The sequence below is a fragment of the Rhinoraja longicauda genome, chromosome 16 (genome assembly GCF_053455715.1).
Source record: "Rhinoraja longicauda isolate Sanriku21f chromosome 16, sRhiLon1.1, whole genome shotgun sequence".
Taxonomy (NCBI): domain Eukaryota; kingdom Metazoa; phylum Chordata; class Chondrichthyes; order Rajiformes; family Arhynchobatidae; genus Rhinoraja; species Rhinoraja longicauda.
In genome coordinates this window covers 48,468,720-48,495,419 of record NC_135968.1, presented here as the reverse complement: position 1 = coordinate 48,495,419, position 26,700 = coordinate 48,468,720, and the positions used below count along the sequence as shown (strand labels likewise).

Below are 26,700 nucleotides of genomic sequence, written 5' to 3'. Positions count from 1 at the left end.
AAGCTCGACTTCTTCTGGATGGTCCTGAGGTCAACCAGCCACAGCTCCAGGTGCCTAATACTCTCTGTAAGGTGTTAGATCTGGCCACACCACCCACATGTGGTCATCAGGGATACCAGAAATTTCCCTGGCCCCTATTCTGCAGGAGCAGCATGTCATTTTTCCACCTTCCATCTGTACTGCTCTAAAACCAAGAGTAAAAACCACAACAATTACTCACAAGGAACAGCAGACCATTTACCTTTACCTCCTGTTACCCTCTGCTCAGCCTTTACTGAGCCTCCTTGAGCTAAATCCACAGCACTTAAAACACAGCCTCACACTGACCCTCAACACAGCACTTCACCTCCACACAACCCCTCTCAGAGCATACGGCTCACTAAATGTCACTCTTCTATACTTTGTCTTCTGGGTATTGACTGCCCAATTAGCCAATTTATTGGCATTCAATTAGCCAACAACTACCTTTTGAAATCTCCCACTGCTGCTCCGACACTGAAATACACTTGTTAGATGTTAAAAGAGATTCACCATGTTACAGGCTACCCAAACAAACCTACAGTTGTATTGTAGAAAGTATCCTAACTGGTTGCACCATGGCCTGGTATAACAAATCCCATGCATCTGAATGGAGGCGGCTGCAAAGTGGTGGTTCAGCCCAGTCCAACGTGAGCACAGTCATCCTGACCATCAAAAGCATCTACGGCAGGTGTCACCGCAAGAAAGCAGCATCTGTCCTCAAGGGTCTCCACATCGGGGCTATGCCAGTGTGGCTGTGTCCAGGTTCAGGAACAGCTCCTTCCCTCCAGCCATCAGGCTATTAAATGATACACTATTGTCACATGTACTTGGGCACAGTGAAATTCTTTATTTTGTATACAATACACAAAGTACACAAAGACTCACCACGTTTCTGGCCAAAGTTACTAGGTATAACGTATTATAGTCATGTTATAGTCATTTTAATACAAAGTATTACAGGAATGCCAGTTGTCAATATCCACTGTTGGGGATGGCCACATGAAAGGGTTAATGTTTCCATTAATCACTTCCAATTTCTGGTTCCATTATCAATCCGTTGGTATTTTCAAAATGGATTAGATTTTTGCAGCTACATTGTCCTTGATTATTAATAATTATGCCTGATAATGTAAACTTGAATCTTTCCTTTGTCAATAATATCATCTCTTGAAATCCCATTAATGATCCTGGTTCCACATGCTGCCATTTCCCAATTCCCATCTTTCCAAACGAAACACCAATTCCTCACTTACACAACCAAATTCCATTTGATTGATGTGGTTGAGGTGTTGTTATTTGTAAAAGTAGAATAATTTTAAAAAATCTTTAAATGAAGCGCAAGATAATTTTTGAAAATTTCACACTCATAAGTAAAGCCTTCATTCAAAGATGCTATCAGAATATAATTAGTGAAATACACACATCACCAAACCTATCGTCAGATCAGATGAAATTGGTGCATATTATAAGCATCCTTGTGGTCCTCAACGGTGTAATTCTGAAAGAGCACGCAGATATTCTTCATTCTCATGATCAATCTCCAAGGCCTTTTCAAAGTATTCAATAGCTTTGGACTTGTTCCCATCCAGCTGATACGTTAACCCTCTAACACCAAGAGCTTTGCTGTCACGTGGAGCATAGTAAAGTTTTTTATCTGCCCACTTCTCCAATTTTTCCTTACACATTCTCCGTTCTCTTGAATCATATTCAATCTTCACTCCTTTCAGAAATAGGCTGATGGCGCTTGATTCCGATCGTTTCTGGTTCAGTTCAAATGACCCAGCCTTTAAAAATATCTGCTGTGTGTTTTCTGGACGGATGTCCTCCAATTTCACCAGATCATTGTAGACCTCCTCTGCCTTAGAATACTCTTCATTTCTTATGCAAATATCTGCATAATCCAGCTTTGGTCGAACAGCACTCCTCGGACGGCACTCAGAGGCTTTCCAAAAATGATATTTACATTGACGGATCAACTCAGCTTGCTGCCCACGATTTCTATTACCAAGATTGATCAGTTTAATTCTATAACACATTCCAATTTGGTGGTGTGAGAAGCACGAGTGTGGAGTTAATTCTAATGCTTGCTTCAATAGATTGATTGCTTTCTCCACTGCTCCTTCATCTCTGTAAAATTTTGCCGCGTAGCGAAGCACATATGGACCCTCACTGGCCTTCTGCAATGCTTGTTCAACTAATGTCTTTCCTTCTTCCTTTTTACCGAGTTCTTTCAATTTTAAGGCCAGCAGCACCATGGCCATTGCATCATCTGGATCCAGCTCCAATACACGTCGCAGATACGTCACTGACTTACTCCATTCATGACTCTCTGGCGTTCCAGAAAATGCTTCCAGACGAAACAGAACAGTTGCTTTGCCCATGATCCACTCTGTGTTATTGGGATCTTCCCCCAGAGCTTTCTCAAAACATCCCATAGCTTCCTCATAGTATGAAGCAGAAGATTTCAACAATGACCATCCCTTCTCCCCAAACACTTCAGGTATCATTGCTGTATAGCGAGGGCCATCAGTGAGTGGTTTACAGATCATCTCCAGCTTGTCGAGGTAGGACTGGGCCTCGGTCAGTTGTCCCATGTGGTAATGCACCCAGGCAGAGTTTCCACAGTTGATGATGCTGTTTCTTTCAAATGTATCTTTGTGGTTCTCCCTCAGAATCCTGTCAGCTTCCTTTAAGTTTTGAAGAGCTTCCTCACAGTTGCCTTGCAGGCAGTTTACAAAAGCGAGTTGGTTGTAGGATGTGGCTTGATATTTATCTGCAAAGATTATGGCATCGTTTAATCGGTACACCATATCGTCCAAGTCAAGGGTCTCCTTCTGTGGGCCCCACGTGAAGTGACACTCAAGCTGATCGAGCTTCTCTTTCAACAAATCTCTCATTCTGCTGCTGCAAGAGTATAAAATTCATCAAATTCCATGTCAGGCAAGTCTGTCTCCCAATCTCACAAATAGTCAGCAGACCAGACAAGCTGCATTTGGTTATTTTGTCATTGACCTGAAGCAGTCTCCAGGCAAGACTCTGGGATGGTGTGTTGCCTCCCTGATGCTAGAGTCAATGATGATTGGGAGAGAACTGGATATTCTGAGAGGGAAGTCTCCAGAGATCCTTGTCCATATTGGTGCCAATGACATATTTAGGAAGGGAGATCAGGTCCTGCAATTTTGGGAGTTGGGTAGTAGGTTAAATGTAGGACCTCCAGGTTGTCGAGGATCCCCCTCTCGCCTCATGAGTGTCAGTGAGGTGGGCAATGGAGCAGGTCAGCAAGTGGAGGGACTAATGGGAAGGTGGAGGTTATGAAAAGTAAGTTGTAAAGAAAGGACAATCAGCGACAGGTTAATGAACATGGTGAGGCTGAGGGGCTGAGCTGTGTTTATTTCAATGCAAGTAGTATTTTGGAAACTGTGGTTGAGCGTCGGGCCTGAATCAGCTTGGAGCCTGTATAGAACGATGATGTTGTGACCATTACCACATTATGGTCGCTTGGTTGTGAAAGGGACAGGACTGGCAGTTTAATGCTTCAAGGTTTAGATGTTTCAGACGTGATAGAGAGAGAGAGGGAGGTAAAGGAGGTGGAGGAGTTGCACTATTAATAAGGTAGAATGTCACAGCTGTACACAGGGAGGACCCAGTGGACAATCCATCCACTGGGGAAATGTGGTTGAAGCGAAAAATAAGGAAGGCGCAGTCATTCTGATGGGATTGTACTATAGGCATCCCAACCACCAGGGGGGGTAAACGAACAGATGTGTAGACATGTTATAGAAAGATTTAAAAGCAACGTTGTTGTCGTGGCGGGTGGCGTTAGCTTCCCCAACATTGACTGCTTCTAACAAGAGGAACTGCAACAGTACATGCAACAGTCCTGCAACAGTGCAAGAGGAACTGCAACCGTGCATGCAACAGTCCTTCAACAGTGCAAGAGGAACTGCAAGTGCATGCAACAGTCCTGCAACAGTGCAAGAGGAACTGCAACAGTAAATGCAACAGTCCTGCAACAGTGCAAGAAGAACTGCAACAGTACATGCAACAGTACTGCAACATCCCTGCTGTATCGGGGCAACCAGAGTTGCATGCAGTACTTCGACTGTGTTGGAGGTGGCCGGATGTGGGTGGATTACAGTGAATGTCGGTAGTGTATCGCAGCCCAGTGGGCGACCGCTTCCCCCGTGAGTGGCCGGATCGCTGGCAGCTCACCCCCACCTCACACATGGCTGTGCTCCAATAATATTCTTCCTTTGATTTTTTTTCAACCTTTTAAAACTGCAAAAATCATTATTAACTCACGGGCCGTACAAAAACAGGCAGCGGGCCGGAATAGGCAGGGGTTGCTGACCCCTGCTCTAAACCTTTCCCATCTATCCCAGACATTAAACACAAGAGGGTAATTAAGGAGTCGGTAAGACTGCTGATGGATAAAGGAGGAATATTATGCTTGGCATCAGAGGATGATGGAGTCTGAGGAGGGATCTTGGTGTTAAACTCCCAGAAAGTGGCAACGCAGGTGGATAGCGTGGTCAAGGTGTCTTCATCGGTCATGGCATTGAATATAAAGGGCAGGAAGTCATGTTACAACTTTGTAAACCTTTGGTTAGGCTGCATTAGAAGCATTATTGCTATTCTGTTCATCTCATTACAGGAAGGATGTTGAGGCTTTGGAGAGGGTGCAGAAGGGGTTTACATGCATGTTGCCATGATTGGAGGGGATTAGCTGCAGAGTTTGGACAACATTGGATATTTCTCTGGAATGCAGGAGGTTGAGGGCTGACTCCATACAAGTTTATAAAATTACTAGACCAAGTGGACCAGTTGGGCCCATTCCGTGTAGAGGGGGGACAGGGAAGGGGAGAGGGTGTCACTGAGTGAGGCCTGGACCCAAAGCCTCTCCAGTATTGTAGTACCCTCAATACCCCCACTCAATCCCCTTATCCCCCCCTCCTCCCCCCACTGACCCACTCCATCCCCCCTACCCACCCCCACTTGCCCCTCCCCTGCCCCCACCTCCACTTGCACCTCCCCCAAGCCCTGTCTCCACCCCCATTTCCCCCTCCCCACCCCCTCTCCCTCCCCTCAACCCCACACGCCCCCACCTCCCTCCCCTCCCCTTCTCTCCCTGCTCGCACCGCACTCTCCCCCCACCCCCAATCTTCCCTCCTCCCCACCCCCACTCTCACTCTCTCCGCTCCCCACCTCCTCCCCCCCTCTCTCCTCCCTACCCCCTTTCCCCACCCACCCTCTCTCCTCCCCCCACCCCTCCCCAATTCTCCCATCTTCCTCACCCCTCTCCCCTGCCCCGCACTGTCCCCCTTCCCCCCCACTCTCTGACCCCTGACCCCCAACCCCCTCACCCCCACCCTCCCCTGCCCCCTACACCCACTGTCCCCCTTCCCCCACCTCTCCTCCCCCCACTCCCACTCCCCCAACTCCCTTCCCCCCACCCCCACTCTCTCCACCCCCACAGTCTGAAGAAGGGTCTCGGCCCGAAACGTCACCCATTCCCTCTCTCCTAGATGCTGCCTGACCTGCTGAGTTACTCCAGCATTTTGTGATACCTTCGATATGTACCAGCATCTGCAGTTATTTTCCTAAACTACCGTGCCGGTCGACGTTACCATTCTGATCTGTTCAAATTAATTTCAAATTGATCCACTAATTTTCAGTAGACCATATCCTCAATAATAATCTGCAGGTAAACTTAGACACAGTAGGAATAGTCCTTACCTCATTATGCTGCTTGGATGGAAAACACTTTATACTCCTTTCTCAGCTCGAGCAGTACTTTCTCAGGTTGAATCAATCTCAAAGTGTTCTGGATGTTGTGCCTGATAGTTCCGTTATAGTTTCAACTATTCCTGACTGGGAACAGAAACTGAAACTGAAACTGAAACTCAGACGTGTAATAAGGAATGTTCGGTCATTCTGATGGCATTGTACTATAGGCATCCCAACCACCGGGGGGGGGGGGGGGGTAAACGAACAGATGTGTAGACATGTTATAGAAAGATTTAAAAGCAACGTTGTTGTCGTGGCGGGTGGCGTTAGCTTCCCCAACATTGACTGCTTCTAACAGTGCAAGAGGAACTGCAACAGTACATGCAACAGTCCTGCAACAGTGCAAGAGGAACTGCAACAGTACATGCAACAGTCCTGCAACAGTGCAAGAGGAACTGCAACAGTACATGCAACAGTCCTGCAACAGTGCAAGAGGAACTACAACATGCATGTTGCCATGATTGGAGGGGATTAGCTGCAGAGTTTGGACAACATTGGATATTTCTCTGGAATGCAGGAGGCTGAGGGCTGACTCCATACAAGTTTATAAAATTACTAGACCAAGTGGACTAGTTGGGCCCATTCCGCGTAGAGGGGGGACAGGGAAGGGGAGAGGGTGTCACTGAGTGAGGCCTGGACCCAAAGCCTCTCCAGTATTGTAGTACCCTCAATCCCCCCACTCAATCCCCCTTATCCCCCCCTCCTTCCCCCACTGACCCACTCCATCCCCCCTACCCACCCCACTTGCCCCTCCCCTGCCCCCACCTCCACTTGCACCTCCTCCAAGCCCTGTCTCCACCCCCATTTCCCCCTCCCCACCCCTATTCCCCCCTCTCCCTCCCCTCAACCCCACACGCCCCCACCTTCCCCTCCCCCTACCCCCACTCTCCCTGCCTGCACCGCACTCTCCCCCCCACCCCCAACTCTTCCCTTCTCCCCACCCCCATCCTGCCCTCCCCCCCCAACCCCACTCTTCCCTTCTCTCCCACCCCCAACTCTTCTCTTCTCCCACCCCCCCACCCCTCCCCACCCCCGATGGACCTAATGTGATGTTCCAATAATAAATTGGTCCATTTATTATTTTTAATTACTTTTTCATCTACAAACCTTGATTCAATAGACAATAGACAATAGACAATAGGTGCAGGAGTAGGCCATTCGGCCCTTCGAGACAGCACCACCATTCAATGTGATCATGGCTGATCATTCTCAATCAGTACCCCGTTCCTGCCTTCTCCCCATACCCCCTGACTCCGCTATCCTTAAGAGCTCTATCTAGCTCTCTCTTGAATGCATTCAGAGAATTGGCCTCCACTGCCTTCTGAGGCTGAGAATTCCACAGATTCACAACTCTCTGACTGAAAAGGTTTTTCCTCATCTCCGTTCTAAATGGCCTACCCCTTATTCTTAAACTGTGGCCCTTGGTTCTGGACTCCCCCAACATTGGGAACATATTACCTGCCTCTAACATGTCCAACCCCTTAATAATCTTATATATTTCGATAAGATCCCCTCCAAGCCTAGTCGCTCCAGTCTTTCAACGTACGACAGTCCCGCCATTCTGGGAATTAACCTAGTAAACCTACACTGCACCCCCTCAATAGCAAGAATATCCTTCCTCAAATTTGGAGACCAAAACTACACACAGTACTCCAGGTGCGGTCTCACTAGGGCCCTGTACAACTGCAGAAGGACCTCTTTGCTCCTATACTCAATTCCTCTTGTTATGAAGGCCAACATTCCATTGGCTTTCTTCACTGCCTGCTGTACCTGCATGCTTCCTTTCAGTGACTGATGCACTAGGACACCCAGATCTCGTTGAACGTCCCCTTTTCCTAACTTGACACCATTCAGATAATAATATGCCTTCCTATTCTTACCACCAAAGGGGATAACCTCACAATTATCCACATTAAACAGCATCTGCCATGCATCCGCCCACTCACACAACCTGTCCAAGTCACCCTGCAACCTCATAGCATCTTCCTCACAGTTCACACTACCACTACCACTACCACTTCTCTAACTTCAGATCTCGGTGGTATGAACGTCGACTTCTCCAACTTCAGATATAGTGAGGCCCGCCGGAAATTGGAGGAGCAGCACCTCATATTTCGCCTGGGCAGTTTGCAGCCCGGTGGTATGAACGTCGACTTCTCCAACTTCAGATAGCTCCTCTGTCCCTCCCTTCCCCTCCTCCTTCCCAGTTCTCCCTCTATCTTCCTGTCTCCACCTATATCCTTCCTTTGTCCCGCCCCCCTGACATCAGTCTGAAGAAGGGTCTCGACCCGAAACGTCACCCATTCCTTCTCTCCCGAGATGCTGCCTGACCTGCTGAGTTACTCCAGCATTTTGTGAATAAACCACCCAGCTTTGTATCATCTGCAAATTTGCTAATGGTACTTTTAATCCCTTCATCCAAGTCATTAATGCCAAGTAGTTCCAGCATGAACCAAGCTATTTTCTATATTTACACTGACATCACTTTCTTATGTGTGATGCTTTTTTTTCAATTTCTCAATGGTTTAATGGTTCAATGGTTCTTTATTGTCACGTGTACTGAGGTACAGTGACATTTGATTTGCCAACAGCATTACAAAAAAGCAACAAGAACATAACCACATAAATATTAAACATAGACTTAAACAGCCACCACAGCGGCGTGTGCGAATCCCCAGGGCACACTGCGTAAGTGGAGATCCACAGCCATCAGTTCAATGTCCGGGCCACATACACGCTCCTTCAACGTGATGTGACCAGAGTTGTACCAACCGCTGTTACTCTCTCTGCAGTCCCTGTCCACCCGAACAGTCAGAAAGCCGTCCACACTCGCACTAGACTCCGGGATGTCCTCATGGAGCCATGTTCCCACAAACACCGAGACCACTGCACTCACGGCACTCCCTCCCTCAGAGTCCCCACCAGTGCAGGCAGCACGGCCATCTTGTTTTTCAGCGATCTCACATTCTCCACTGTGATGGAAGGCAAATCACTTATACCTTCTTCCACAGTTGGCGATCAAAGCTCCCGCAGTCAGGGCGATCAAAGCTCCTGCGATCGGGGTGGTGGAAGCTCCTGCGGTCGGAGCTCCCGAAGTCGATCCCTAACAAAGGGACCGCTAGCTCCACGATGTTAAAGCCGCAGTGCAGACGGAGATACGATGAAAAAGTCACATTTCCGTTGAGGGAAGAGATAAAAAAGATTTATACCAACCTCCCCACCCCACCCCCCCCCCCGCCCTCCCCCCCCACATAATACAAAAACTAAAAGTACACTAAAACATACAAGTAAAAACAGACTAAAAACAACAAAAGAAGAAAGGGCTCAGACCGACTGTTGGCAAGGCTGCCATGTACGGTGTTCATTGGTGCAAAGTCTCTATTTATCATTTCTCCATTTATTCCCACAGTGCTCCACACTCATTTAAGAGAGAGAAGAGATTTTGTAATTATTACAAAGTATAACCATGATGTGATTTAATAACTTGTTTTAGTAATTTAATGTTTGCATACCCTGACAAGTGAATTTGGTCCTTTTTCTGTCAGTGTATCTGTCAGCTTACAATCCAGCGGTGTGAATATTGATTTCTCTCATCAAGTAATCCTTGCATCCCCTCTCTCTCCGTTCGATCCCCCACCCTAGTCGTACCAGTTTCAAAGCTGTTTTGTTGAATCTCATTGTCTGCAACTCATTTTCACCGAGCCCACAGCTCACCTGTTTCCTATGTCATTATAACCTTTTTTGCATTTGTTCTATATCTCTCTACATCACCATCTATATCTCTCGTTTCCCTTTCCCCTGACTCTCAGCCTGAAGAAGGGTCTCTAACCCCAAACGTCACCTATTCCTTTTCTCCAGCTTCCTGACCCACTGAGTTACTCCAGCTTTTTGTGTCTATCTTCGGTTTAAACCAGCATCTGCAGTTCATTCCTACACATAACTGTCTCTAATCCCTGGTTCAGTGTAATTGCAATCAGGGTTAGATGCGGAAAGTGTATAGTTAATGCAGTGTGTATAGTTAATGAACCTGGAGACCCGGGTTCCATCCCGACTACGGGTGCTGTCTGTATGGAGTTCGTACGTTCTCCCCGTGACCTGCGTGGGTTTTCTCCGAGATCATTGGTTTCCTCCCACACTCCAAAGGCGTACAGGTTTGTTGGCTAATTGGCTTGGTAAATGTATAAATTGTTCCTAGTGAGTGTAGGATAGTGTTAATGTGCGGGGATTACTGGTTGGCGCAGGAACTGGTGGGCCGAAAGGCCTATTTCCGCACTGTTTCTCTAAACAATTTTTCTACATAGGAAGTTTAATTTCCATTTGATAATAATTTGGGATTAAATGCAAACAACTAGGTCATGAGTAAAATTAATGAAATTAATGAGTTAATGAGATATGACTTAAACATGAAATCTATGCAGGGTCTCAGGTCAAGCCATCTATTCCGTTATCTCATCTATCTCGTTGCAGACTAGTCTTTCTCACAGTACCCCTGAATCTCCCACTTCACCGACACTAGGGAAACCTTACAGTGGGCAATTAACCCCACCAACCAACATGTCTTTATGACATTGGAGGAAACTGCAGCACCTGGGGTAAACCCATGAGATCATTGGAAATAGACAAAGAAAGCTGGAGTAACTCAGTGGTCAGGCAGCATCTCTGGGGAGAAGGAATGGGTGACGTTTCAGGTCCAGACCCTTCTTCAGACTGATGTCAGGGGAGAGGGAGATGCATAGGTAAGGAAGTGTAAGGTGTGGGTTCTTGGGTATCTTGGTTCTTGGTCCTCCAAAATATTCCAATTGGAATTTAAACTGGAGGTGGCGGAGTATAGATTTAAGCAAGAAGGTCTTCTTGGAGAAGAGCTGCCTTAAATGTAGTTGCATCTGGTTGAGTAACTATAGTAGGGTGAAGACTATTCCATGCTTTAATTGTGTGAGGGAAGAATGAAATGCTACAAACATCTGTCTGGGTAGCTGGTAACTCCAATTGAATCGAATGCCTTCGTCTACTGCTGATAGGTTTGGGTTTGGTGTAGATGTGGTCATCTATGTCGAGCTGACCATTTAACATTTTGTAAAAACAGGTCAAGCGGTGGGCTTAACGTCTGTCTTGGAGCGGGTTCCACCCCAATGGATTTAGAAGTTGGGTAACACTCGCTTCTCTCTCATAGGTATTTGTAACAAAACCAGCTGCCTGTCTTTGGACACGTTCGATGGAAGAAATGTTTCTATTTGTGTATGGGTCCCATGATGCAACGGCGTAGTCCAAATGTGGTCTAACAGAGGGTTAAGAGTGAAAACAGGACAAAGAGAATGGAGACAAAGGAAAATGTGGAGTAGATCATTGTTGGCTGGGAGAAGGTAACAATAAAGCAAACAGAGATAAAATGTGGTCGGAGACAGTAAAACTGGTCGTAGAATTGGGACGGAGAGGGGATGGAGAGAAAGGGCAAGCAAGGGTTACTTAAAGTTAGAGAAGTCAATGTTCATACAGCTTGGGTGTATACTGCCCAAGTGAAATACAGTAGGAGGATCATTGGAAAATTGTACAAACATCACACAGGTAAGACTGGAAGTCAGGTTTCAATCAGTTGCTGGAACTATGAAGCATCAGCACTACCTCTCAAAAACACAACATTGGATCTAAATGTACGTTATTTTCCTCTCAAACCTACTTCAACAATTTTCTTTCTCTAAGTGATACCGATCATAGAGGAATAAGAAAACTGAAGTAAGAATTCTATTAATATGGTCAATCCTCCCTCAGAGTTCCGCATTGTGTGAAGCCGGCAGCAATTTCGGGCAGTTGCCTATGTGTATTAACACGGAGAATTCCAGCAGTTGCCATTAATGAGGCCTTACTCCAGCACTGAGGAGAGATGCCAGACCATGGAGGTGTAATGTTTCGGTATCATAGTCATAGAGTCATGGAGTGATACAGTGTGGAAACAGGCCCTTCATAGAGTGATACAGTGTGGAAACAGGCCCTTCATAGAGTCATAGAGTGATACAGTTTGGAAACAGGCCCTTCATAGAGTCATAGAGTGATACAGTGTGGAAACAGGCCATTCGGCCGAACGCCCACACTGACCAACAATATCCCAGCTACACTTAGGAGAGAGAACAGAATTACTGTTACAGAGAGTTAGATGGAGCTCTAGAGGCTAGTGGAATCAAGGGATATGGGGAGAAGGCAGGCACGGGTCACTGATTGTGGATGATCAGCCATGATCACAATGAATGGCGGTGCTGGCTTGAAGGGCCAAATGGCCTCCTCCTGCACCTATTTTCTATATCTATATCTATGTCAATGTCTTTCATAGTCACATTTTGACAAAGGGTTATTGACCAAGAACACTAGCTCTGTTTTTCTCTCCACGGATGCCGCCTGACCTGGTGAATATCCCCATGGTTTCCTAGATTTATTTCAGGATATTATTACCTGCTATTTTTTTGCTTTAGATCTTCACGAGAGTTTTGAATTCTATTTTCAACTTTCTTGTCTTGTCTACCCTCCCACTACTTTTGCTGGTGTAAATTGTTTCTGTGTTTACATTTTTTTGGCTTTTAAAAAAAAATGGTGTAGTTTGAGGAAAACTGTTTACTTTCAGTCATTACTGTTACTTCTTTTCACTGTCGCTATATTACAATCAATCACAATCACAATCACAATCATACTTTATTAGCCAAGTATGTTTTGCAACCTATGAGGAATTTCATTTGCCGTACAGTCATAACAATAAAAAGCAACAGGACACACAAAATACATTTAACATGAACATCCACCACAGTGACTCCTCCACATTCCTCACTGTGATGGAAGGCGAAAAAAAGTTCTATCTCTCCCTTCTTTCTCCTCCAGCGGTCGGGGGCCTCTAACCTTCCGTTGACGGGACGATCTTGTCTCCCGTAGCCGGCGGCGGGTCTTCCTCGTCGGGGTGATCAAGCTCCTGCATCGGGGGGGAATCTCAGCTCCCCCACGCCGGGCGATCTACCCCGGGTCTGGACTAGTCAAACCTTGTGCAGCTTGGAGCTCCTGACTGATCTCTACCCGAGACTGTGAGCCCCTCGATGGTGAAATCCCAGGGTTGGAGCGTCGATCCCAGGCAAGGGATCAAAGGCTCAGATGGTAAGTCCATGCCCCCACGGTGGGGCTCATAGTCAGTCCCAGGCACGGCCGCCAGCTCCACGATGTTAAGCCGCAGAGCGACCGGAGATATGATCCGCAAAACAATCGCATCTCCGGCAAGGCAAGAGATTGAAAAAAAGTTCCCTCCGACCCCCTCCCCCACCCCCCAGCATAAAACAAACCAGAGAACATTAACACAAAACTCACCAAAAATAACAAAAAGAGTTCGCAAAGGACAGACAGACTGCAGGTGAGGCTGCCATCGTGTGCTGCCCTCTGGTTCAGAATGGCAGGCAGTAACTAGTGGGGTACCGCAAGGCTCGGTGCTGGGACCGCAGCTGTTTACAATATACATTAATGACTTGGATGAAGGGATTAAAATACCATTAGCAAATTTGCAAATGATACAAAGCTGGGTGGTTGTGTGAACTGTGAGGAAAATGCAATGAGGTTGCAGGGTGACTTGGACCGGTTGTGTGAGTGGGCGGATGCATGGCAGATGCAGTTTAATGTGGATAAGTGTGAGGTTATCCACTTTGGTGGTAAGAATAGGAAGGCAGAGTATTATCTGAATGGTGTCAAGTTAGGAAAAGGGGACGGACAACGAGATCTGGGTGTCCTAGTGCATCAGTCACTGAAAGGAAGCATGCAGGTACAGCAGGCAGTGAAGAAAGCCAACGGAATGTTGGCTTTTATAACAAAAGGAGTTGAGTATAGGAGCAAAGAGGTTCTTCTGCAGTTGTACAGGGCCCTAGTGAGACCGCACCTGGAGTACTGTGTGCAGTTTTGGTCTCCAAATTTGAGGAAGGATATTCTTGCTATTGAGGGCGTGTAGCGTACGTTTACTAGGTTACTCCCGGAATGGCGGGACTGTCATATGTTGAAAGACTGGAGCAACTAGGCTTGTATACACTGGAATTTAGAAGGATGAGAAGAGATCTTATCGAAACGTATAAGATTATTAAGGGGTCGGACACGTTAGAGGCAGGAAACATGTTTCCAATGTTGGGGGAGTCCAGAACAAGGGGCCACAGTTTAAGAATAAGGGGTAGGCCATTTAGAACTGAGATGAGGGAAAACTTTTTCAGTAAGAGAGTTGTGAATCTGTGGAATTCTCTGCCTCAGAAGGCAGTGGATGCCAATTCTCTGAATGCATTCAAGAGAGAACTAGATAGAGCTCTTAAGGATAGCGGAGTCAGGGGGTATGGGGGGAAGGCAGGAACGGGGTACTGATTGAGAATGATCAGCCATGATCACATTGAATGGCCAATCACATTGTTGGCTCGAAGGGCCGAATGGCCTCCTCCTGCCATATTGTCTATTGTGTTGCTATATATTCTTTATATCTATTAAACTCTATTAAAAAATCTCCTATTTTGAACTCTAGTAATATGCACTAGAAAATTTATCTCAGGCAAATTCCATTGGATTTCTTCATGAATCCACACTATTATTTATTCAAAGAACTCTATCAGAACATAACTTGTACCAATGCTTGACGTTTTTTTCCCCATAAAGCCATAGACACATAGAAAATAGGTGCAGGAGGAGGCCGTACGGCCCTTCGAGCCAGCACCACCATTCATTGTGCTCATGGCTGATCATCCACAATCAGTAACCCGTGCCTGCCTTCTCCCCATATCCCTTGAGTCTGCTAGTCCCTAGAGCTCTATCTAACTCTCTTTAAAAATTCATCCAGTGAATTGGCCTCCACTGCCTTCTGTGGCAGAGAATTCCACAGATTTACAACTGTCAGGGTGAAAAAGTTTTTTCTCATCTTCAGTTATCTTCAATGACTGCGAATTGTATCTTGCATCAAGTCCTCCAAGTTCCTCACCATTGCTGATATTGGACTCAAGAGATTTCAAAACTATAATTAAACGTTTGTAAAACTTCCATTTACATTGATTATTGAAGATTGATCAGGCATAAAAGTCACAGCTTCTTTGTGATCTTATGCCATGAATATAAAACAGGAAACTCGAATGAACGGAATCCCAGTGGAAAGCTGATACATAGCCGATAGATAAGAGCAGGCCGGTGTGGATATCAGTATTCATAGGGAATTCTAGCATTGATCAGTCAGCAGGGAGGCGAAAATGAGAGCCATAGAATCACAGATGCATTTACTGGTGGTTGAATCAATTGATGCAATTTTGCGAAATGATTTACCTGTCTTAAAGTGTACAATCACGGATCACAGAGCATGGTGTCCTCTGATTCACTTTTATCAAGTGAGACAATAAACATGGCAGGGAGACAGGACAGCTATGATGGCAATGGAATGCAAAATGTGACTTGAGATTGTTAAGATTCAATTAAAAATCTGAATTTAGTTTAGAGATACAGCACGGAAACAGGCCCTTTCGGCCCACCGGATCCGCGCCGACCAGCGATCCCCACACACTAACACTATCTTACACACACTAGGGGCAATGTTTTACATTTACCCAGCCAATTAACCTACAAACCTGTACGTCTTTGAAGTGTGGGGGGAAACTGAAGATCTCGGAGAAAACCCATGCAGGTCATGGGGAGAACGTACAATTTCCATACAGACAGCACCTGCAGTCGGGATGGAACCCGGGTCTCCGGCGCTGCATTCGCTGTAAGGCAGCAACTCTACCGCTGTGCCACCGTGCTGCCCAATCACGAACATCATGAGAACACATCCAGATCTGCATCGAGATATCCTGGATAAACTGAGGTCAGTGGAAACATCAATAGGAATCGCTCCAGTGGTTGGAGCCATACCTTACACAAAGGAAGAGACACAAAATGCTGGAGTAACTCAGCAGGACAGGCGGCATCTCTGGAGAGAAGCAATAGGTGACATTCTTCAGACTGAGAGTCAGAGGTGAAGGGAACTAGAGATATGGAAGGGTAAGATGAGAAAATGACAGAACAGAGCCGATGTTGATCCAGGAAATGTGGAGTCTGGGTTAAAACATGGTCGCAGAGCTGGGGAGTGGGAGGAAACACAGAGGGGGAGCAGTGAGAGAGGGTGTTGTAGGACTCCCGCCGGTCAGAGGGGGAGAGCTTCTTCAAAGTAGGCATACCTCGAGGAGATTTTGAGTGGAACAGACAAAATGTTTAGGAAGGAACTGCAGATGCTGATTTACACTGAAGAAAGACACAAAATGCTGGAGTAACTCAGCGGGACAGGCAGCATCTCTGGAGAGAAGGAATGGGTGACGTTTTTGGTTGGGACCCTTTGTCAGACTGGGAGCCACGGGAGAGGGAGACTAGAGATCTGGAACATTGTTGTGGTTTTGGGAAGTCAATCCTTGCAGTCCTGGGTCATCACTGAAGGAGGTTGTCATGACAGTATCCTAGGCCCAGTCACCTTCAGTTATTGGCCTCCTGCTTTGCCAGAATGAGTCCACATGCAAACTGGGGGAACAGCACCTCACAATCCACTTGGGTACCTTACAACCCAATGGTATCGAAACATCAAAACATCGCAAATAGGTGCAGGAGGAGGCCATTTGGCCCCTCGAGCCAGCACCGCCATTCATTGATATCACAGCCGATCATCCACAATCAGTAACCCATGCCTGAATTCTCACCGTATCCTTCGATTCCGTTAGCCCTGAGAGCCAAATCTAACTCTCTCTTGAAAACATCCAGTGAATTGGCCTCCACTGCCTTCTGCGGCATAGAATTCCACAGATTCACAACTCTCCGGGGGGAAAAGTCGCTCCTCATCTCAGTCCTAAATGGCCGTCCCCTTATTCTTAAACCGCGTGACCCCTGGTTCTGGACTCCCCCAACACGGGGTACGTGTTGCCTGCATCCAGCCCATCCGATCCCCAAGGAATTTGTACACCTCTATAAGATCCCCTCTCGTCCTTCTAAATTCCAGTGAATACAAGCTCAGTCGACCCTTTGTTTCATCGCGTGTCAGTCCCGCCGTCCCGGGAATTAACCCGGTGAACATTGAATTCTTCAATTCTAGGTAATTAATCAACAACCCCCCTCTTTCATCTTCCCACCTCTTCCCTGTACCCCACCTGGATGTGCACCCATGTCATCCACTATCCTGCCCCCATTTCCCCTCCCCCTCACTCCCCCCCCCCCCCCCCCACCCTTCCATCTCTATCCCCACCTCTGGCTTCACGTTTCAAGCCTCTGCTCCCCTTTTCTCACAGGCTTTTGTCTCCTTTCCATCTCTGGTCGTAGTCCACCCATCTGCCAACCAGACTGGGCTCACCTGTGAGGCTCTCCCACTGTGCCATCCCTCAAGATGTTGTGTACCACAGGGATCTCTGCTGTTTGTGATATACTGTGAATATAAATGACTTGGTTGTAAATGCAGATGTGTTGGTTAGTATGTTTGCAGAGAACATTGGTGATTGCTGGGGTAGCAGACTGTGAGACAGACTGTCAGAGTATACAGCAGGGTATAGATCAGCAACACATACAAGTGTAGAAATAGCAGATGGAGTTTAATCTGAGCAAGTGTGGCTGTTGCAATTTGGGAGGTCATATGTAAGGAGAAAATCTACATTTAACTGCCTGACCCTTAGGAGCATTGATGTACAGAGGGGATATCAGTGTATCCTCTTGGGGTCCAAGTCCATAACTCCTTGAAAGTGGCAACACGAGTAGATAAATTGATGAAGAAGGCATAAAGTATTCTTGCTTAATACTAAATATGGGGCAATAAATATGGGGCATAATACCAATGGGGCATAATTGCTTAATACCAAGTATAAGGTACAGGACGTCATGATGCAGCTTTACACACTGCATTTGGAGCAGTGTGTGCAGGTCTGGTAGCCCCAGTACAGGAAGGATGTGGAAGCTTTGGGAAGAGTGCAGAGCAGGTTTGCTAAGACGATGCATGGATTAGTGGGGATTAGCTACAAGGTACGGTTGTTAGGCTCTGGGGTGGCTCTGCAAAGTGGTGCTTCAGCCCAGTCCAACGTGAGCACATTCATCCTGACCATCAAAAGCATCTACATCAGGTGTCACCGCAAGAAAGCAGCATATGTCGGGCGGCACGGTGGCGCAGCGGTAGAGTTGCTGCTTTACAGCGAATGCAGCGCCGGAGACTCAGGTTCGATCCTGACTACGGGTGCTGCACTGTAAGGAGTTTGTACGTTCTCCCCGTGACCTGCGTGGGTTTACTCCGAGATCTTCGGTTTCCTCCCACACTCCAAAGACGTACAGGTATGTAGGTTAATTGGCTGGGTAAATGTAAAAAAAAAAAAAAAATTGTCCCTAGTGGGTGTAGGATAGTGTTAATGTACGGGGATCACTGGGCGGCACGGACTTGGAGGGCCGAAAAGGCCAGTTTCCGGCTGTATGTATATGATATGATATGATATGATATGTCCTCAAGGGTCTCCACATCGGGGCTATGCCAGTGTGGCTGTGTCCAGGTTCAGGAACAGCTTCTTCCCGACAGCCATCAGGCTATTAAATGATACACTATTGTCACATGTACTTGGGCACAGTGAAATTCTTTATTTTGTATACAATACACAAAGTACACAAAGACTCGCCACGTTTCTGGCCAAAGTTACTAAGTATAACGTATTATAGTCATGTTATAGACAATAGACAATAGGTGCAGGAGTAGGCCATTCAGCCCTTCGAGCCAGCACCGCCATTCAATGCGATCATGGCTGATCACTCTCAATCAGTACCCCGTTCCTGTTGGGGATGGCCACATGAAAGGGTTAATGTTTCCATTAATCACTTCCAATTTCTGGTTCCATTATCAATCCATTGGTATTTTCAAAATGTATTCTATTTTTGCAGCTACATTGTCCTTGATTATTAATTATTATGCCTGATAATGTAAACTTGAATCTTTCCTTTGTCAATAATATCATCTCTTGACATCCTATTAATGATCCTGGTCCCCTCCCCTCCCCTCCCCTCCCCAACAGACCCCCTCCCCAGCCTTTCCTCCATCACTCCCAGCAGCACGATGCACACTTTAGGGATCTGTTCCTTTGATTTGGTTGAGGCAGAGCCAATCTCTGCTTTGAAGCTTTAATTAATACACATGTCAATGTAGGACATCTTATAATGATCCTGAAAATGAAATCATTCCAAAGTTATAATTGTGCATTGAGAAACAAGAAAAAATAAAGAGTAAAATGATGAAGGTGAAAGACTCAGATGTGGCAACTTGCCAGAAGCCTCAATGATATGTCTCCATCTGGTTCCACATGCTGCCATTTCCCAATTCCCATCTTTCCAGGGCCCTAGTGAGACCGCACCTGGAGTACTGTGTGCAGTTTTGGTCTCCAAATTTGAGGAAGGATATTCTTGCTATTGCGGGCGTGCAGTGTAGGTTTACCAGGTTAATTACCGGAATGGCGGGACTGGCATATGTTGAAAGACTGGAGCGACTAGGCTTGTATACACTGGAATTGAGAAGTATGAGAGGAGATCTTATCGAAAAGTATAAGATTATTAAGGGGTTGGACACGTTAGAGGCAGGAAACAGTTCCCAAAGTTGGGGGAATCCAGAACAAGGTGCCACAGTTTAAGAATATGGGGTAGGCCATTTAGAACTGAGATGAGGAAAAACTTTTTCAGTCAGAGAGTTGTGAATCTGTGGAATGTTCTGCCTCAGAAGACAGTGGAGGCCAATTCTCTGAATGCATTCAAGAGAGAGCTGGATAGAGCTCTTAAGGATAGCGGAGTCAGGGGGTATGGGGAGAAGGCAGGAACGGGGTACAGATTGAGAATGATCAGCCATGATCACATTGAATGGCGGTGCTGGCTCGAAGGGCCGAATGGCCTACTCCTGCACCTATTGTCTATTGAAACTCAAATTCAACACTTATACAACCAAATTCCATTTGATTGATGTGCTTGAGCTGTTTATTATTTTTAAAAGTAGAATAATTTTTTTAAATCTTTAAATGAAGCGCAAGATCATTTTTGAAAACTTCACACTCATAAGTAAAGCCTTCATTCAAAGAGGAAGCTATCAGAATATAATGTGAAATACACACATCACCAAAGCTATCTGCAGATCAGATGAAATTGGTGCATATTATAAGCATCCTTGTGGTTCTCAAAGGTGTAATTCTGAAAGAGCACGCAGATATTCTTCATTCTCATGATCAATCTCCAAGGCCTTTTCAAAGTATTCAATAGCTTTGGACGTGTTCCCATCCAGCTGATATGTTAACCCTCTAACACCAAGAGCTTTGCTGTCACGTGGAGCATAGTAAAGTTTATTATCTGCCCACTTCTCCAATTTTTCCTTACACATTCTCCGTTCTCTTGAATCATATTCAATCTTCACTCCTTTCAGAAATAGGCTGATGGCGCTTGATTCCGATCGTTTCTGGTACAGTTCAAATGACCCAGCCTTTAAACATATCTGCTGTATCTTTTCTGGACGGATGTCCTCCAATTTCACCAGATCATTGTAGATCTCCTCTGCCTCAGAATACTCTTCATTTCTTATGCAAATATCTGCGTAATCCAGCTTTGGTCGAATAGCACTCCTCGGACGGCACTCAGTGGCTTTCCAAAAATGATATTTACATTGACCGATCAACTCAGCTCGCTGCCCAGGATTTCTATTACCAAGTTTGTTCAGTTTAATTCTATAACATATTCCAATTTGGTGGTGTGAGAAGCACGAGTGTGGAGTTAATTCTAACGCTTGCTTCAATAGATTGATTGCTTTCTCCACTGCTCCAACTTCTCTGTAAAATTTTGCCGCGTAGCGAAGCACATATGGACCCTCACTGGCCTTCTGCAATGCTTGTTCAACTAATGTCTTTCCTTCTTCCTTTTTACCAAGACCTTTCAATTTTAAGGCCAGCAGCACCATGGCCATTGCATCATCTGGATCCAGCTCCAATACACGTCGCAGATACTTCACTGACTTACTCCATTCATGACTCTCTGGCGTTCCAGAAAATGCTTCCAGACGAAACAGAACAGTTGCTTTGCCCATGATCCACTCTGTGTTATTGGGATCTTCCCCCAGAGCTTTCTCAAAACATCCCATAGCCTCCTCATAGTATGGAGCATCAGAACTCAACAATGACCATCCCTTCTCCCCATACACTTCAGGTATCATTGCTGTATAGCGAGGGCCATCAGTGAGTGGTTTACAGATCATCTCCAGCTTGTCGAGGTAGGACTGTGCCTCGGTCAGTTGTCCCATGTGGTAATGCACCCAGGCAGAGTTTCCACAGGTGATGATGCTGTTTCTTTCAAATGTATCTTTGTGGTTCTCCCTCATAATCCTGTCAGCTTCTTTTAAGTTTTGAAGAGCTTCCTCACAGTTGCCTTGCAGGCAGTTTACAAAAGCGAGTTGGTTGTAGGATGTGGCTTGATATTTATCTGCAAAGATTGTGGCATCTTTTAATCGGTACACCATATCGTCCAAGTCAAGGGTCTCCTTCTGTGGGCCCCACGTGAAGTGACACTCAAGCTGATCGAGCTTCTCTTTCAACAAATCTCTCATTCTGCTGCTGCAAGAGAATAAAATTCATCAAATTCCATGTCAGGCAAGTCTGTCTCCCAATCTCACAAATAGTCAGCAGACCAGACAAGCTGCATTTGGTTATTTTGTCATTGACCTGAAGCAGTCTCCAGGCAAGACTCTGGGATAGTGTGTTGCCTCCCTGATGCTAGAGTCAATGACGATTGGGAGAGAACTGGATATTCTGAGAGGGAAGTCTCCAGAGATCCTTGTCCATATTGGTGCCAATGACATATTTAGGAAGGGAGATCAGGTCCTGCAATTTTGGGAGTTGGGTAGTAGGTTAAATGTAGGACCTCCAGGTTGTCGAGGATCCCCCTCTGGCCTCATAGCCATGCCGCCCAGTGTTGGACATTTCCATCCTGTCTACACCATCTATGTTGTCATCTCAGAATTGCTACCCATGCCACGTGCTAATGAGGCAAGAAATGGTAAGATAGTACACTTCAATACATGGCTAAGGTGCTTGAGCAGGAGGGACTGCATCAGGTATATTCATCATTGGGCTGTCTTCTACTGTGGCTGGGACTGTAGAAGGAGGATTAGTTTCTCCTGAACTGGTAGGAAACCAATATCTCATAGTTTTCTAGTGCTACTCGATGGAAATTAAACTAGAGTGTCAGTGAGGTGGGCAATGGAGCAGGTCAGCAAGTGGAGACACTAATAGGAAGGTGGAGGTTATGAAAAGTAAGTTGTAAAGAAAGGACAATCAGGGACAGGTTAATGAACATGGTGAGGCTGAGGGGCTGAGCTGTGTTTATTTCAATGCAAGTAGTATTTTGGAAACTGTGGTTGAGCGTAGGGCCTGAATCAGCTTGGAGCCTGTATAGAACGATGATGTTGTGACCATGACCACATTATGGTCACTTGGTTGTGAAAGGGACAGGACTGGCAGTTTAATGCTTCAAGGTTTAGATGTTTCAGACGTGATAGAGAGAGAGGGAGGTAAAGGAGGTGGAGGAGTTGCACTATTAATAAGGTAGAATGTCACAGCTGTACACAGGGAGGACTCAGTGGTCAATCCATCCACTGGGGAAATGTGGTTGAGGTGAAAAATAAGGAAGGTGCAGTCATTCTGATGGGATTGTACTATAGGCATCCCAACCACCAGGGGGGGTAAACGAACAGATGTGTAGACATGTTATAGAAAGATTTAAAAGCAACGTTGTTGTCGTGGCGGGTGGCATTAGCTTCCCCAACATTGACTGCTTCTAACAGTGCAAGAGGAACTGGAACAGTACATGCAACAGTCCTGCAACAGTGCAAGAGGAACTGCAACAGTACATGCAACAGTCCTGCAACAGTGCAAGAGGAACTACAACAGTACATGCAACAGTCCTGCAACAGTGCAAGAGGAACTACAACAGTACATCCCTCCTGTATTGGGACAACCAGAGTTGCATGCAATACTTCAAATGTGTTGGAGGTGGCCGGATGTGGGTGGATTACAGTGAATGTCGGTAGTGTATCGCAGCCGAGTGGGCGACCGCTTCCCCCGTGAGTGGCCGGATCGCTGGCAGCTCACCCCCACCTCACACATGGCTGTGCTCCAATAATAATCTTCCTTTGATTTTTTTTCAACCTTTTAAAACTGCAAAAACCATTATTAACTCACGGGCCGTACAAAAACAGGCAGCGGGCCGGAATAGGCAGGGGTTGCTGATCCCTGCTCTAAACCTTTCCCATCTATCCTAGACATTAAAGACAAGAGGGTAATTAAGGAGACGGTAAGACTGCTGAAGGATAAAGGAGGAATATTATGCTTGGCATCAGAGGATGATGGAGTCTGAGGAGGGATCTTGGTGTTAAACTCCCAGAAAGTGGCAACGCAGGTGGATAGCGTGGTCAAGGTGTCTTCATCGGTCATGGCATTGAATATAAAGGGCAGGAAGTCATGTTACAACTTTGTAAACCTTTGGTTAGGCTGCATTAGAAGCATTATTGCTATTCTGTTCATCTCATTACAGGAAGGATGTTGAGGCTTTGGAGAGGGTGCAGAAGGGGTTTACATGCATGTTGCCATGATTGGAGGGGATTACCTGCAGAGTTTGGACAACATTGGATATTTCTCTGGAATGCAGGAGGCTGAGGGCTGACTCCATACAAGTTTATAAAATTACTAGACCAAGTGGACTAGTTGGGCCCATTCCGCGTAGAGGGGGGAAAGGGAAGGGGAGAGGGTGTCACTGAGTGAGGCCTGGACCCAAAGCCTCTCCAGTATTGTAGTACCCTCAATCCCCCCACTCAATCCCCTTATCCCCCCCTCCTCCCCCCACTGACCCACTCCATCCCCCCTACCCACCCCCACTTGCCCCTCCCCTGCCCCCACCTCCACTTGCACCTCCCCCAAGCCCTGTCTCCACCCCCTCTCCCTCCCCTCAACCCCACACGCCCCCACCTCCCTCCCCTCCCCCTACCCCCACTCTCCCTGCCCGCACCGCACTCTCCCCCACCCACATTCTTCCTCAACCCCCTACTCAATCCCCCTTATCCCTCCCCTCCCTATCTCTCACTCTCCCATCTTCCCTGACCCCCACTATCCCCCTTCTCCCCCACCCTCTCATCCCCCCTCCTCCCCCCCACCCCCCCACCCCTGCTGTCCCCTTCCCCCCACCCCTCCTCCACTCTCCCTCCTCCCCACCCCACTCTCTCTCCCCCACCCCCCCCTTTCCCCCACTCTCTCCTCCCCCCCACCCCTCCTTTCCCCACTCTCTCCTCCTCCCCACCCCCCACATTCTCTCCTCCCCCAGCCCCACTCTCACTCTCCCCAGCCCCACTCTCTCCTCCCCCCCTCCTTACCCACCCGTGCCTCCCCCACTCACTCCTCCCCTCACCCCCCTCCCACCCTTACCCTCCCCTCCACCCACTCGCCCCACCTGCATTCTCACCGCCCCCTACCCCCCACTCTCCCCCTCCCCCACTGTCCCCCTTCCCCCCACCACCACCCCCTTGCCCCCCACACTCCCTCTCTCCTCCCCCCACCCTCCCCCTCCTTTCACTCTCACTGTCCCCTTCCTCCTCACCCACCTTTTCCTCCCTCTGTAAGGGGTTAACATTCGGCATGCAGCCATGTGGGTTTTATTGCAGGGGTGTAAATGCATCGATCACCCTTGCACTCTAGTTCTGTTATCCCACATACACGTCCACTGCCTACACACTAGGAGCAATTTACAGGGGCCAATTAACCTGCAAACCTGCAAACCTGCACATCTTTGGTGATGTGGGAGGAAACCTCCGGCACTGCGAGGCAGCAACTCTACCAGCTGCACCACCGTGCCACTCAGCAGTGCTGCCTTCTCTGCGCCATTTTCTCTGAGCATTGAGTCGGCATCATGTATGGCACAGTGGGCTGAAGGACCCGGTCATGATGTACTGTTCTATGTCAATGTAATTAATGTAATTAATTACAGTGACAATTACACATGGAGAACTCCACACAGACAGCAGCCATGTCAAACCCCTGGTCTGTGGCACTGTGAGGCAGCAGTTCTACCAGCTGCACCACTGTGCTGCTCTAAGCAGTGCTATCTTCTCTGAGGCATTTTTTCAGAACATCGTTTAAGTCGGCATCATGTCTGGCCCGGACATTGTGGGCTGAAGGTCCTGTTCCTGTGATGTATTGTTCTATGTCAATGTCTATAACAAAGGCAGTAACAACCTGGACTCAGCAGGTCAGGCAGTATCTGAGGGGGTAGAAACTTGCAATGATTCAGGTCAAACACCTGGTGCCTGACCTGCTGAGTTACTCCAGCATTTTGTGATACCTTCGATATGTACCAGCATCTGCAGTTATTTTCCTAAACTACCGTGCCGGTCGACTATACCATTCTGAGCTGTTCAAATTAATTTCAGATTGATCCACTAATTTTCAGTAGACCATATCCTCAATAATAATCTGCAGGTAAACTTAGACACAGTAGGAATAGTCCTTACCTCATTATGCTGCTTGGATGGAAAACACTTTATACTCCTTTCTCAGCTCGAGCAGTACTTTCTCAGGTTGAATCAATCTCAAAGTGTTCTGAATGTTGTGCCTGACTGTTCCTTTATAGTTTCACCTATTTCCTGATTGGGAACAGAAACTGAAACTCAGAGGTGTAATGACAATGCTGAATAATTAAAGGGAAAATTGCGAAACCACACAAATACCTTTATAAACAACACTTCATCAAAGGTTCAATGTAATTGTTGTTCTGAGCATTGAGGGTCTAAAGACCTGGAAGGGCTCCTTGCTTTTGCAGGTGAGCTGGCGGTCATTGGTTTGAAATCTACATCTTCAGCCTGAGCCTGGGCCTGGAGAGGGTCCCTGTGATGTGGAGACATCCTGCCTGGTTCCTGTACCAAAGAGGACATGTCCCAGCTCCTCCAATGACTACAGACCGGCTAGCTGGCTTCACACATCTCCAGTCCCTGGAGAGCCTGGTGCTCACTCACCTGCGACCCCTGGTTAAACCCTACCTGCACCCCCTGCAGTTCACTCACCAAACACAGATGGGCCATCATCCACCTGCTCCATCGTTCCTCTGCTCACCTGGATAAGCCGGGAAGCAATGTGAGAGTCATGTTTTTTTACTTCTTTGTGAGGGTCATGTTTTTCAACTTCTCCAGTGCTTTAAACACCGTCCGGTATGTAAAAACATACAAGGAATTTGATTTGCCATACAGTCATAGCAAAAAAGCAACAAGACACACAACTACATAAAAATTACCATAAGCATCCACCACAGTGCACTGTGATGGAAGGCAATAACGTGTCCCTTTCTTTCCTCCTTTTCTCCCGCGTTGGGGCCGTTGAACCATCCGTAGTTGGGGCTCGAAGCTCCCGTGTTGGGGTGACTGAAGCTCCCGTGTCGGGGGGGTTGAAGCTCCCACGTCGGTACGGTTGAAGCTCCCATGTCGGGGCGATCGAGGCTCCCGCGTCGGTACGGTTGAAGCTCCCATGTCGGGGCGATCGAGGTTCCCACGTTGGTACGGTTGAAGCTCCCGCGTTGGGGTGACTGAAGCTCCTGCAATTAGTCGAAGACAGAAGCTCCCAAGTTGGGGGGGGTTGAAGTTCCCGCGATAGCGGCGGTCGAAGCTCTTGTGGTTGGAGCTCCCGAAGTCGATCCCTAACCAAGGGTCCGCTAGCTCCACGATGTTGTCCGCAGGCCCCCACGGTTGGCCCAAAGTCGACCCGCAGCAAAGGGACTGCCAGCTCCACGATGTGAGGCCGCAGTGTGGACAGAGGTACGATACGGATAAAGTCGCATGCCCATCGAGGAATGAGATATATTTTGAAGACCCTACCTACC

The 26,700-nt window shown here is 47.1% G+C and overlaps 1 protein-coding gene and 1 pseudogene across 1 annotated transcript; both read right to left on the bottom strand.

Moving 5' to 3' along the window:
* Positions 1 to 856: 856 nt before the first annotated feature.
* Positions 857 to 5,889, bottom strand: LOC144600994 (antiviral innate immune response effector IFIT1-like). The gene is made up of 2 exons (XM_078412905.1): positions 5,758 to 5,889; positions 857 to 2,925 (listed from the first exon to the last, which is right to left on the bottom strand). Exons 1-2 carry the CDS (start codon positions 5,760 to 5,762, stop codon positions 1,506 to 1,508), a joined length of 1,425 nt encoding a protein of 474 aa, XP_078269031.1. The 5' UTR covers positions 5,763 to 5,889; the 3' UTR covers positions 857 to 1,505.
* Positions 5,890 to 19,782: 13,893 nt separating this feature from the next.
* Positions 19,783 to 21,406, bottom strand: LOC144600993 (antiviral innate immune response effector IFIT1 pseudogene; annotated as a pseudogene).
* Positions 21,407 to 26,700: the final 5,294 nt, after the last annotated feature.